Below are 11,464 nucleotides of genomic sequence, written 5' to 3'. Positions count from 1 at the left end.
TATTGTGCAGTCTTTTGACTTTTTAAGGGATAACACGTCTATATAGTGTGTATTCCTATCTTTTGGTGACTCTTACTTATGATGCTAGCTGCTGACCGTACTGTTGATGGTTGTAGTGATATATTTGATGCTGATGAGGCTTATAGACTTTTTATTTTGATGCAGTCTCGAGATTGACATAGTAGTTGACTTGATCTCTAGTATGTAGTAGGATGTTATGACGATGTACTTTGATCATTATGGTGTACTGATATTTTGACCCAGCCTGTTGGGGTATCACTTTGGTTATGTATTATGATATACTCTCTGTCGACAGACTATGATATCATCATCAGATGGTTGATGACTCTCTTACACTATGGATGTTATCGTATTTTATATTTGTTAGCATTTTATTATGTTTCCTTGGTAGATAGAGCTTTTACGTGGTTACGATAACTACCGAAACTTTTCAAAAGATAGAAAACCATTTTCTTTAAAACCAACATACTTTAGATAAACACGATTTACACCGAAACTACTACGTTTTCAAAATTTAAAACTAAAAAAATGATTAAAACTCGAGGTTCACATAATGAGATATGATTTATATTTTGGGAAAATAGTTTGATTATTGTTATGTTATTCAAGTTCAAGAGACATATTTTCGGAATAAGGATTTCATGATTATATTCGACTCGATTTTGAGGTTTGCCTTTTTGTCATGATATACAAGATTTTTTTTTTTGAAAAGACTATTGCTTACACCATGTTATTTTTTTAAATTTGTTGGGATATTATACTGTTTTGGAATATTTTAATCAACCTATTGTTTTATTCTAAATAGCAAGAAGATGCCAAGAGGACGACCTAAGAAGAATCCTCCACCTCCACCAGAAGAAGAGAGCCTTGATAGCCAACCTCACCTACAACAAAACCAAGACCGAAGGCAACATAGGGACCCGACCCCACCTCAGAATCAAGATGACCCTATGCGACTATTGGTGGCATTTCTGCGACAACAAACTTAAAATCCTCCAACTAGAGGAGGTGGACCACAAGATCAACAAACCCCATCTACTGTTACCTTCAAATCCTTTAAATCTTTGAACCCGCCTGAGTTCAAAGGTACCACTGACCCTGTTAGGCTCGAGTTTGGCTTCGTGAGATCGAAAAGACATTTGAAATAGTTGATGTTGAAAAAGAGAAGAAAATTATCTTTGCTGCCTATATGCTAAAAGGAGAAGCTAACTATTGGTGGGAAGCCAAGAAAACACTTGAAACCACTTTTCCTATACCATGGACTAGATTTAAGGAACTGTTCCTCGAAAAGTACTTTCCAAAATACATGGAGAATCAGATGGAACTTAAGTTTTTTAGAACTTAAGCAAGGAAACATGTCAGTAGCTGAATATGAAGCTAAGTTCACTGAGCTCTCTAGGTTCGTTCCATACCATGTTGACACTGATGAGAAGAAAGCCAAGCGATTTCAGCAAGGACTAAAACCTTACATTCAGAACCGCATAGCTGTGTTTGAAATCACCAACTACACCACACTAGTTCAGAAAGCTACAATTATGGAAAGTGGAAGCGAGCTGTATGCTAAGGACGCAAATATGAAGAAGAGAAAGTTCCAAAACCTTAGTGGAAGAAGCTTTGAGAAAAAGGTTAAAAATCAGCCAGGGAAACGACCTTTTGTGAAACGTGAGGACATGAATCTTGGAAATAGAAGGATTGAAAATGTTGGTGCTCAGAAGGATAATCCAAGATTCAAGACCCCTTAAAACTCTAACTTGCTTCAGGGCAGACCACATGTACCTGAGTGCAAAACATGTGGAAGAAAGCATCCCGGGGAGTGTTATCAGGAAAATGTCACTTGTTTCAACTACGGACAAAAAGGACACTATGCATCTCGCTGCGAGGAAAAAGCTACTATTTGTTACTCTTGTGGGAAGAAGGGTCACATGGCTAAATATTGCTGAAAGTAAGCTCCTAAGGAAAGCTCTACACTTAGACTTATGGCACCTCCAAGCAACAAGCCTACTGCACGCACTTTCAATATGACGGTTAAAGATGCCATTGCTGATAATGATGTGATAGCAGGTACGCTTCTAGTTAATTCTGAAGATGCATGTGTTTTAATTGATTCTGGTGCTACAAGATCTTTTATATCTTTGAACTTTATGAGTAAGTTGGGCATCGAGTCAGCTACATTAGAAGAAGTTATGGCCGTAGAAGTAGCAAACCAGGAAGTTGTCAATGTTGATCAAGTATGTCTAAATTGTAACATAGAAATACGTGGAAAATATTTTACTACTGACCTCATTCCTTTTAAGTTAGGAGAATTTGACGTGATTTTAGGAATGATTGGTTAGTTAAATATGATGCACAAATCAATTGTCGATGAAAGTGAGTAAGTGTGAAAAAGCCAAAGGGTAAACGAAAACAAAGGAAGAATTTCTTAACCATGATAAAAGCAAATAGATTCCTTCGGCAAGGATGTCAAGCTTATTTAGCTCACGTAATAGATATAGAAAAGCACACCCCTAAGATCAAAGAAAATCCTGTGGTTAATGAATTTGAAGATGTCTTTCCGGAAGAATTACCAGGATTGCCCCTGATAGGGAGATAGAATTCACGATCGACCTTGCTCCAGGAACACAACCTATTTCTAAAGCACCTTATAGGATGGCACCCATTGAAATGAAGGAATTGGCGACCCAACTACAAGAGCTGCTAGAAAAGGGAGTGATTTGTCCTAGTGTGTCTCCTTGGGGAGCACCAGTACTGTTTGTTAAGAAGAAAGATGGATCCATGCAGTTGTGTATTGATTATTGCGAATTAAATAAGATGACAATAAAGAACAAATATCCATTATCGAGGATTGATGACTTGTTCGATAAACTAAAAGGAGCTGCTCATTTTTCAAAGATTGACTTAAGGTCAGGATATTATCAACTAAAAATCAAGCCTGAAGATATTCCAAAGACCGCTTTTAGGACTCGATACGGACATTACGAATTTTTAGTCATGCCATTTGGATTGACGAATGCTCCAGCTGCCTTTATGGATCTAATGAATAGAGTATTCAAGAAGTACCTGGACAATTCGTAATTGTATTTATTGATGACATCTTGATATACTCCAAGACACCTCATGAGCATGCGGAACACCTTAGATTGACTTTGGATATCTTAACAGAAAGAAAAGTTGTATGCTAAATTTTCAAAATGCGAGTTTTGGTTGGAGAAAGTGCAATTCTTAGGTCATATAGTAAGTTATGAAGGAATTTCTGTTGACCCTGAAAAAGTGGAAGCGGTTGCAAATTGGGAACGACTAAAGACACCAACGGAAGTTAGGAGTTTTCTTGGATTAGCTGGCTACTATCGAAGGTTCGTCAAAGATTTTTCCAAAATATCCAGTCCGTTGACCAAACTCACAAGAAAGAGCGAGAAGTTTGAATGGACCCCCGAAATGTGAAGAGAGTTTTCAAGAACTCAAGAAGATATTGATATCTGCACCAGTTTTAACCTTACCCGATGAGAAAGGAAACTTTGTATTTTACAGTGACGCGTCGCATAAAGGCCTAGGTTGCATTTTAATGCAAAATGGGAAAGTAATTGCCTACGCTTCTCGATAACTAAAGGAGTACGAGACTAGGTACCCAACGCATGATCTGGAATTAGCAGCCATAGTGTTTGCACTTAGGATTTGGAGACATTATTTATACGGGGAAAAGTACGAGATCTACACGGACTATAAAAGTCTGAAGTACATTTTCACCCAGAAAGAGCTGAATATGAGACAGAGACGTTGGTTGGAATTGATAAAGGACTACGATTGCACGATAAACTATCACCCTGGAAAGGCAAATGTCGTTGCAGACATTTTGAGTAGAAAAGAAAGACTTAAGATGTTGATTACTTCGGAAGAGCTGATCAGGGAGTTCGAGAAGATGGAATTAGAAGTCAAGATTCCAGTCCAAGCTAAAGAACACGTATTTGAGATTCATGTGCAACCAGAGCTAATTGAGAAGATACATAGATGTCAAGAGAAATTTCTAGAAGAAAGAAGGTCTGAGTTGACAGGAGAAGAACTTCGAAGTTCAAAAGATGAAAAAGGAATTAAGAGATTTGCCTCACGAATCTAGATTCCGAATGTTGAAGAGTTGAAACATGAGATCATGAATGAAGCCCATAACTCACGTTATTCAATTCATCCAGGGAGCACAAAAATGTATCAGGACATTATGCAAAATTATTGGTAGCCCAATATGAAAAGAGAGATTGCAGAATGGGTTAGTAAGTGTTTGACGTGTCAACAGGTAAAAGCTGAACATCAAAGGCCAAGTGGACTTTTGCAACCTCTAGAAATTCCCGAGTGGAAGTGGGAGCATATTACAATGGATTTTGTGGTAGGTTTACCTCGAACTAGAACCAATCACGATGCCATATGGGTTATAGTGGACCGACTCACTAAATCAGCACATTTCCTACCAATAAATATGTTACGACCAGCATTTTATGTAATATTATTTGTGGATTTGGTATAATATTAAAGATGAATGAAAATATATTCAATGATTGTACGTTTGTGTGAGTGAAAATTTCTGCATCATAAATTTGCTCTATGTAGTATATGATTTTTCAAAGCAAGAGTTTATTTAATTGCTTTATTTTTTTGATTTATAAGGAATATTCTAAGCCTTGGAAAAATTTTCTTTTAAAAGGTATTTTGTTCACAAATTTTGAAAATGATTTTATAAAGTCTCTAAAAATCCAAGTAATTTTATGGTATAAATTTTATAATTTTTGAACTTGTATTTTATTTTATAAAAATAAATCTTTATAAATATAATTAGCAAATTACATAGTTATCCTTGCATGCAAATTCCTTCCATACATTCCAAAAGGGCTAAAGAGTCAATAACCACCCCACTAACTCTTATTTCCTAGCCAAATACCTTCTTTACCCTTGCATGCAAATTGAACCAAGTTCAAGTGGAAGGCTAATCATGTCAATTCCTAATTCCACCCACTTTTGCCAATACAAAAACCATAAAACAAGCAAAGACATGATCATTTTCACTCATCACCCACACCACACTCATTCTTCTCTCCCTCCTCCTCCCTCACTCTCGGCCCTCCCTCTCTCACTCTCGGGTTTAGCCGAGAACCACCCCCTCCCCATTTTTCTTCATTCCTCAACCAAGCTTCCACTCTTTACACAATTAAATGTTACTTCCCATACCATGATCACTCATATTTCAAAGAGTTTTGAGTAGAAAGTTTAAGTTTAAAGGTTGCATGTAAAGGTTCTAGTGAAACTCAAAATACAACCTTGATTCTTGTGAGTTTAGGGTTGTTTTTGAGAGGACTACAAGGAATGGAGAAGTGCCAAGTATTGAGAGGGAAACTCTTGATGATTAAATGGCCATTCCCATCCATTTCATTCGGCCATGACCATATAGGAGCCGAATGAATGGTCCTTAAGACTATTCTTGTTGCTTAACTCAATTTTTGCATGTTTATGTGATAATGACTTGAATTTTATGGTGAAAATTTGATAAAACTCTTTGCATGCTAAGTGATCATCTAGGTATAGCTTATGCTAGGCTTGCATGTCAATTTTATGATAGAATATATGTAGAAAATGTGTTGTTTTGGTTTGCAAAACCCGAAGACATGCATGCATGTGGATTTCTCTTAGAATGTTGTAAGATTTTGATCATTTGGAAAGATTTTGTTAGTGAGCCTTAATTTCAGTAGGAATAATGTGTTAATATTGATTTATGCTTCTTGTTGCATGGTAATAATTCATGGTTATCTTTTATAAAAATGCATATCTTGTTGTTTCAAAAACTTAATGATTGGTGAGTTGAGAAATGTGATCTCTTTTGTTTTGCCATAATTGTACCTTAGGTAAGGAGGATCTCACCCAAGGTTATTTTGAGAATAAGGGAGTTAGTTCAGTAGATTACAATGTTTAAGTCTTGGTTTGAGTATTGGGTTGTTGGTAGTTGAGTTTGTCAAGTCAAAACCTTGGAGAAATGAGAGTTATAGTTTCGGCAGAAAATCAGTTTAGAACCCTGAGGTTTAGAGTGAGTTTTGATCATGTCATTGATGTGTACTTTGAGGCCCAAGCCACCAGAAGTTATTATTGGGAGTATATAAAAGGTTTTAGGTGTTGGTTGGAGGTTTGCATGTCATTTGGTTAGGTGCACAAGTAGAATAACAAAATCTGTCCAGCAGGGAACAGTTTTGTTGCAACTTAGAAATAGGGAGATTTGACCATGTCATGGATAAGCCCTCATTAGACCCTGTTGGGCCTTAGTTAGAGGGAGTGTCAGAGAAGTTTTTCCAACCATAGTTCATAGGATATGAGTTAGAACCATGTGTCATAAGTTAATTCAAGTCAGGGCGTTTTCTGCCCAGAAAAACAGGGGAACCTTGGACTTTTAGCTTAGGCCCAAGAAGGCCCAAGCCAGGCCCTTGAGCCACATCAAGTTTGTGAGATGCCCTTAGGTCAGGAGAGTCTTGTGTAAAAGTTTTGAAGGAAAACTTGTAGTTTAAGAGTGTCTAATGTACTCAAGAAACCATAGTTGTCATTCTGAAATTTGCACCAGTGAGCACTTTCACTTATCACATAGTTTTAGAACACTTAGAAGTGAGTATTAGGTCGACCACCATAGTTGTAAGATAGTATAAGGTCATTATAGAAAAAGGCACAAGTGAGAGTCAATAGGTCTTGGATAGTTTAGAAAAGGCACGTCAAGTTAGGAAGCCAAAATTAGAAGACTTTGTCTAGTTTAGCGACCAAGTGATTTAAGTTGTGAGTCGAGATCATCCAAGCCTAGTGTTGCATTATGGTATATATGGTGTTATTTGGTATTAATATATGATATGATAATATGTGGCTATGTGTGTATAATTGTAATTTAAAAGTGAATATAAAATTAAGTGCATATAGGCCTAAGTGCCATCCGTGTTTAATTTCGAGTTATAAATAGGTTAAGATGGTAAGAATATATTATAATGAGGATTATTATTATTATTTATGTAGGATCTCGAGACGAGGGAAAACTTGCCATAAAGGTCGAGTGAAGCTCCAGTTGCTCCTACCAGTCAGACCAGACCAGCCTTTCTCAAGGCAAGTGATTCAACTTGACCTTCGTATTTACTGCTAATGGTTCATATATTGCTGCAACTATCCTGAGTCATGTTGTTATATTTGAATCAAGCGTATCTTATGTTTATCCTTGAATCATATAGAAATGCCATGAACCCTCGAGTACATATTACAAGTAGTTCAAAAGTCTTTTCATGATAGTTGAAGGCCATGATAAAATAAAGAGTTGTTATAATACTTGATTGATCCTCTTGATTAACATGCTAATGATTCCTAAGTATTAATATCTCATCCTGATACTTGAACCCCTATAGAACCTTACTTTGAATTCTGATAGTCAGATACTTACCAGCTTGATTCCTCATTGATTGATAACCTCTTTCTTATCCTAAAGCTTGACAATTCTGATATGTCCTGAGTTAAAGATCATTCTTCATACCTTTTAGTATTCATGAAGTTTACCTTCTTGATGATCCAGCACTTGAACCTTGATGAGAAACCATTGCTCTGAGCCCAAATTGGCATTACCCTTCATATTATCCATTAGCCTCACTAAATCCTCTTGTCCAATCTTTGATATATGAAAACCATTCAATTACTTGAATAGAGAATAGTTTTGTGAATCATGGCTCTGATATTCAGTACCTTATTTCCCGTGTTTCGAGTTGATCTATAATTCCTTGATAAAAATGTTTACTGTAAAAAGAGATTTTGATATAATTCGACATCAGTTTTTGAACTAAATAAAATGTGGGTTTTCAGTCCCAAAGGGGGGTAAATGTTTTCTTTGAATAGTGGATCTGGACTGAGACGCGAGTCCATTCCACACTTATTTTAGGCTTAAAAGTTGCCTAGGGATTCCCATTAATATTTTAGAACCCAGCGAGGTTTGGGATTACTTCGCGGCCGATCACCGGCTGTAATCCGTAGCGTCATAAAATGATTTTGATTAAGATATGATTTTGAAACTGTTTTGATACAAACAGAATGATGCCATTACCCAAAGTTTTATCTCTCGTTATCTCAGATTATGTCTTCCCATTGACATTCTTTAATATATATCTCGATTTATGTTTTGTATCGTATTGTTTAGCACTTGTTGAGCATTTGGCTCACTCCTTGCTTTACCCTGATATTACAGCTTGCAGCTATGGTTAGATTCAAGCAGACTGCCCGTAAGACTTGTGACACTGATGCGTATGTTCGAGCTCAGGTAGAATAAGTGATAGTAATTTGTGTGAGGACTCGGTATTTATAATCAGTTGTAATAGATGGTAGTGTTGGGCTGTTCCAAACCCTAAACTGTAAGATCTTGGATTTGGTTGTGTTATCTCTTTTAAAATTTTGTAATAGTTATATTTAATTTGCTGTTTAAGTTGGGGGCGTGACAAAATGAAAGGTACACAATTGAGAAATTGGTGACTCTATATTTAAAGGAAATAGTGACTCGACATGGAGTCCATGTGTCTATAGTGTCAGAAAGAGATGCCAGATTCACATAGAAGTTTTAGAAAAGCTTTTAGGAATGCCTTGGTACAAGACTTAGTATGAGCACCGCTTATCATCCACAGACGGATGGACAAAGTGAAAGGACTATTCAAACACTAGAGGATATGTTAAGAGCTTGCGCTTTGGACTGCAAAGGGAGTTGGGATGACCATTTACCTTTAGTTGAGTTCGCTTATAATAATAGCTATCATTCAAGTATAGGTATGGCTCCTTATGAGGCATTATACGGAAGGAAGTGTCGCTCACCGGTTTGTTGGGATGAAGTTGGAGAAAAGAAGTTATTAGGCCCAGAAATGATCCAGCAGACTAAACAATCCATTAAAAATATCCGTAAAAGGTTAGTGGCTGCTCAAGACCGACAGAGAAAGTACGCGAATCAAGGAAGAAGAGATAAGGAATTTGAAATTGGAGAAAAGGTTTTATTAAAGATTTCCCCTTGGAAGGGTGTGATGAGATTTCGTAAGAAAGGCAAATTGAGCCCTCGATTTATTGGACCTTTTGAAATCTTAAAGAGGGTCGGATCAGTCTCTTATCAATTGGCATTACCACCAGATCTACAACATATTCACGACGTATTTCATATATCTGTACTAAAGAAATATCATCAAGATAATCGCCATGTCCTTAATTACGAGCCGATTGAGGTAAAATCTAATTTGACTTATGAAGAGCAACCAGTGGAAATTATAGATCGGAAAGTACAAGAATTAAAAAAGAAGAATATACCTTTGGTCAAAGTGTTATGGCGAAATCACGCAATTGAAGAAGCAACTTGGGAACTGGAAAGTGAGATGCGCAACAAGTACTCATTTCTATTCAGCGACGAGAGTGATTCCGGGGGACGGAATCCTATAAGAAGGGGAGAATGTAATGACCGACAAAACACAAGTAATATTCTAATTTTTTATTTAGACTGCCAAAAATTTTTATAAATTTTGGCCCTAGAAATTTTTTTCTTTTGTACCCGGATAAAAATAATAAATAGATAAATAAATAAATGAATAAATAATTAAATAAAATAAAATTTGAGCAAGAATTAAATCTTAAAAAATTTTATTAGTCGTTTAAAATTTTATTGCATGTGCGGAGATCCCTAATTTTATTGATAATAATTATTAATCATTAATTTTATAAATTTACTTTTTTTTATAAAATTGGAGCAGCTAATTAATTTATTTAGAATACTATTTTATTTTATCTAGTAAAATTATGTTGTTAGATTTAAACTCTAGTAATTATTTATTTGAGACTCAATAAAATTATTGCCATAATTGTTTCAAAATATTTTAATTTAACTCACCTAGGGAATTTTTTTTTTAGTTAGTAACAATCTTTTCATCATAAAAAAAATAATAAATAAAATAAAATGCTTGGCTTATAAGTGAAGCTTGTTAGATATTTTGAATAGATATTTTTTTCAGGGAAGTATCTAGAGGTGAAATTTTTTTTAAGAAGGGTCTAGATGAAGATACTTTTACAAGAAATTAATTAATTAATGGTCATTACGAGTTACAAAGTTTACTCTAGAATACTCTAGGTCTGTGAAGAGTGAAAGATCAACAAAGAGAATTTAGGAGACTCATTTGCATTCAAGGTAACTACTACATTTTTTTTATCTTTCTTGAATTTATTAATATTGGTTCATTATCCTTAATTTATTTTCAGAGAATATTTAGGGATTAGATTAGTATTGTTGTTATTGTTAGGGAAATAATTTTGGCAGTGTAGTGCAAGATTTCAGATTTGAATTTAATTATATATATAACAAAATGCTAAGAAGTAATTAAAGGGGCTTGGGCTGTATTTAATTTGTTTTGTTTACAACATAAGGGGGGTTTACAGGTAAGGGGAAAGAGGTAGTAAAATTAGGTTTTTTTGTGTTTGTTTGTTATCCCTTTTGTTTACAGATGTGAGTGGCTGTAGTTAGCCCCATTTATAACAGGAGGAAGAACAACTGTATGTGATGTATGTGAGCTGTGTGGCGGTCGAAGGAGGAGAGGAAGGGGCGGAGCCACCGCGGCTGTTGAGTCGCCGACGGTGGTTTCCGATGCGGTGGCGGAAAACGGGGGTTGCAAGAAAGGAAGAGGAGGTTTTGTCTTGTATGTTTTATGTGTTGTGTGTTTTGTTTGTGTGTATTTGTTGCAGTGTGTGTGTGAGGGTTAAAGGCGGAACCACCACCGATGTGGTGGTGGCGATGGTGCAGGCGGCGGCGTGACGCCGTTGCTGGTGGCGGGGAGTAAAGAACGAGAGAGAGTGAGAGAGAGAGAGAGAGAGAGAGAGAGAGAGAGAGAGAGGGAGAGGGAGAGAGAGAGAGAGAGAGAGAAAGAGAGAGAGAGAGAGAGAGAGAGAGAGAGAGAGAGAGAGAGAGAGAGATGAAGAGGGAGAGAGAGTTTGGACGGAAAATGGGTGGGTAGTGATTTTTGGAAAAACGATTGATGGGCGCTTGTAGATCCGGCTATGGGCATCAAGATTATGCGAAGGAAATCAAGTTTCGGGTTAGCCGGAAAACGGCCGGCGGCGGCAGCTCCGGCCGGCGACAGCCATTGAAGGTGAGGAGGTGGTGGGGAAGGAAAGGTTGAAGATGAGTTTGGGGAAGATGGGGGTAAATCTGTAAATTGGTAAAATGAAATTAAAATGATTTGATAAATGATAAGTATTGTTAAATGGATAATAAATATTGGGTAATAAATGTAATAAAAGAATTGGACAATTAAAAGTGACATTAAAAAGGAAATAGTTGGATTAATGGGAAAAAGAAATGAGATAAAAGTAACGTATTATTATTTTGGTTAAACAAGAATTAGAGTATTAAATTATGGAATATAGTAGAAGTTGTGATTAAAAATAA

The 11,464-nt window shown here is 36.2% G+C and overlaps 1 protein-coding gene across 1 annotated transcript; it reads left to right on the top strand.

Annotated features, from left to right (window-relative positions):
* The first annotated feature begins 1,997 nt into the window (after window positions 1–1,997).
* Window positions 1,998–10,831, top strand: LOC141702511 (uncharacterized). Its single transcript, XM_074506177.1, has 6 exons — window positions 1,998–2,249; window positions 8,631–8,893; window positions 8,954–9,131; window positions 9,252–9,504; window positions 10,559–10,715; window positions 10,762–10,831. Exons 1-6 carry the CDS (start codon window positions 1,998–2,000, stop codon window positions 10,829–10,831), a joined length of 1,173 nt encoding a protein of 390 aa, XP_074362278.1.
* Window positions 10,832–11,464: the final 633 nt, after the last annotated feature.

This window comes from Apium graveolens, chromosome 2, assembly GCF_009905375.1.
Source record: "Apium graveolens cultivar Ventura chromosome 2, ASM990537v1, whole genome shotgun sequence".
Lineage (NCBI taxonomy): Eukaryota > Viridiplantae > Streptophyta > Magnoliopsida > Apiales > Apiaceae > Apium > Apium graveolens.
This window is presented reverse-complemented; position numbering and strand designations above follow the sequence as displayed.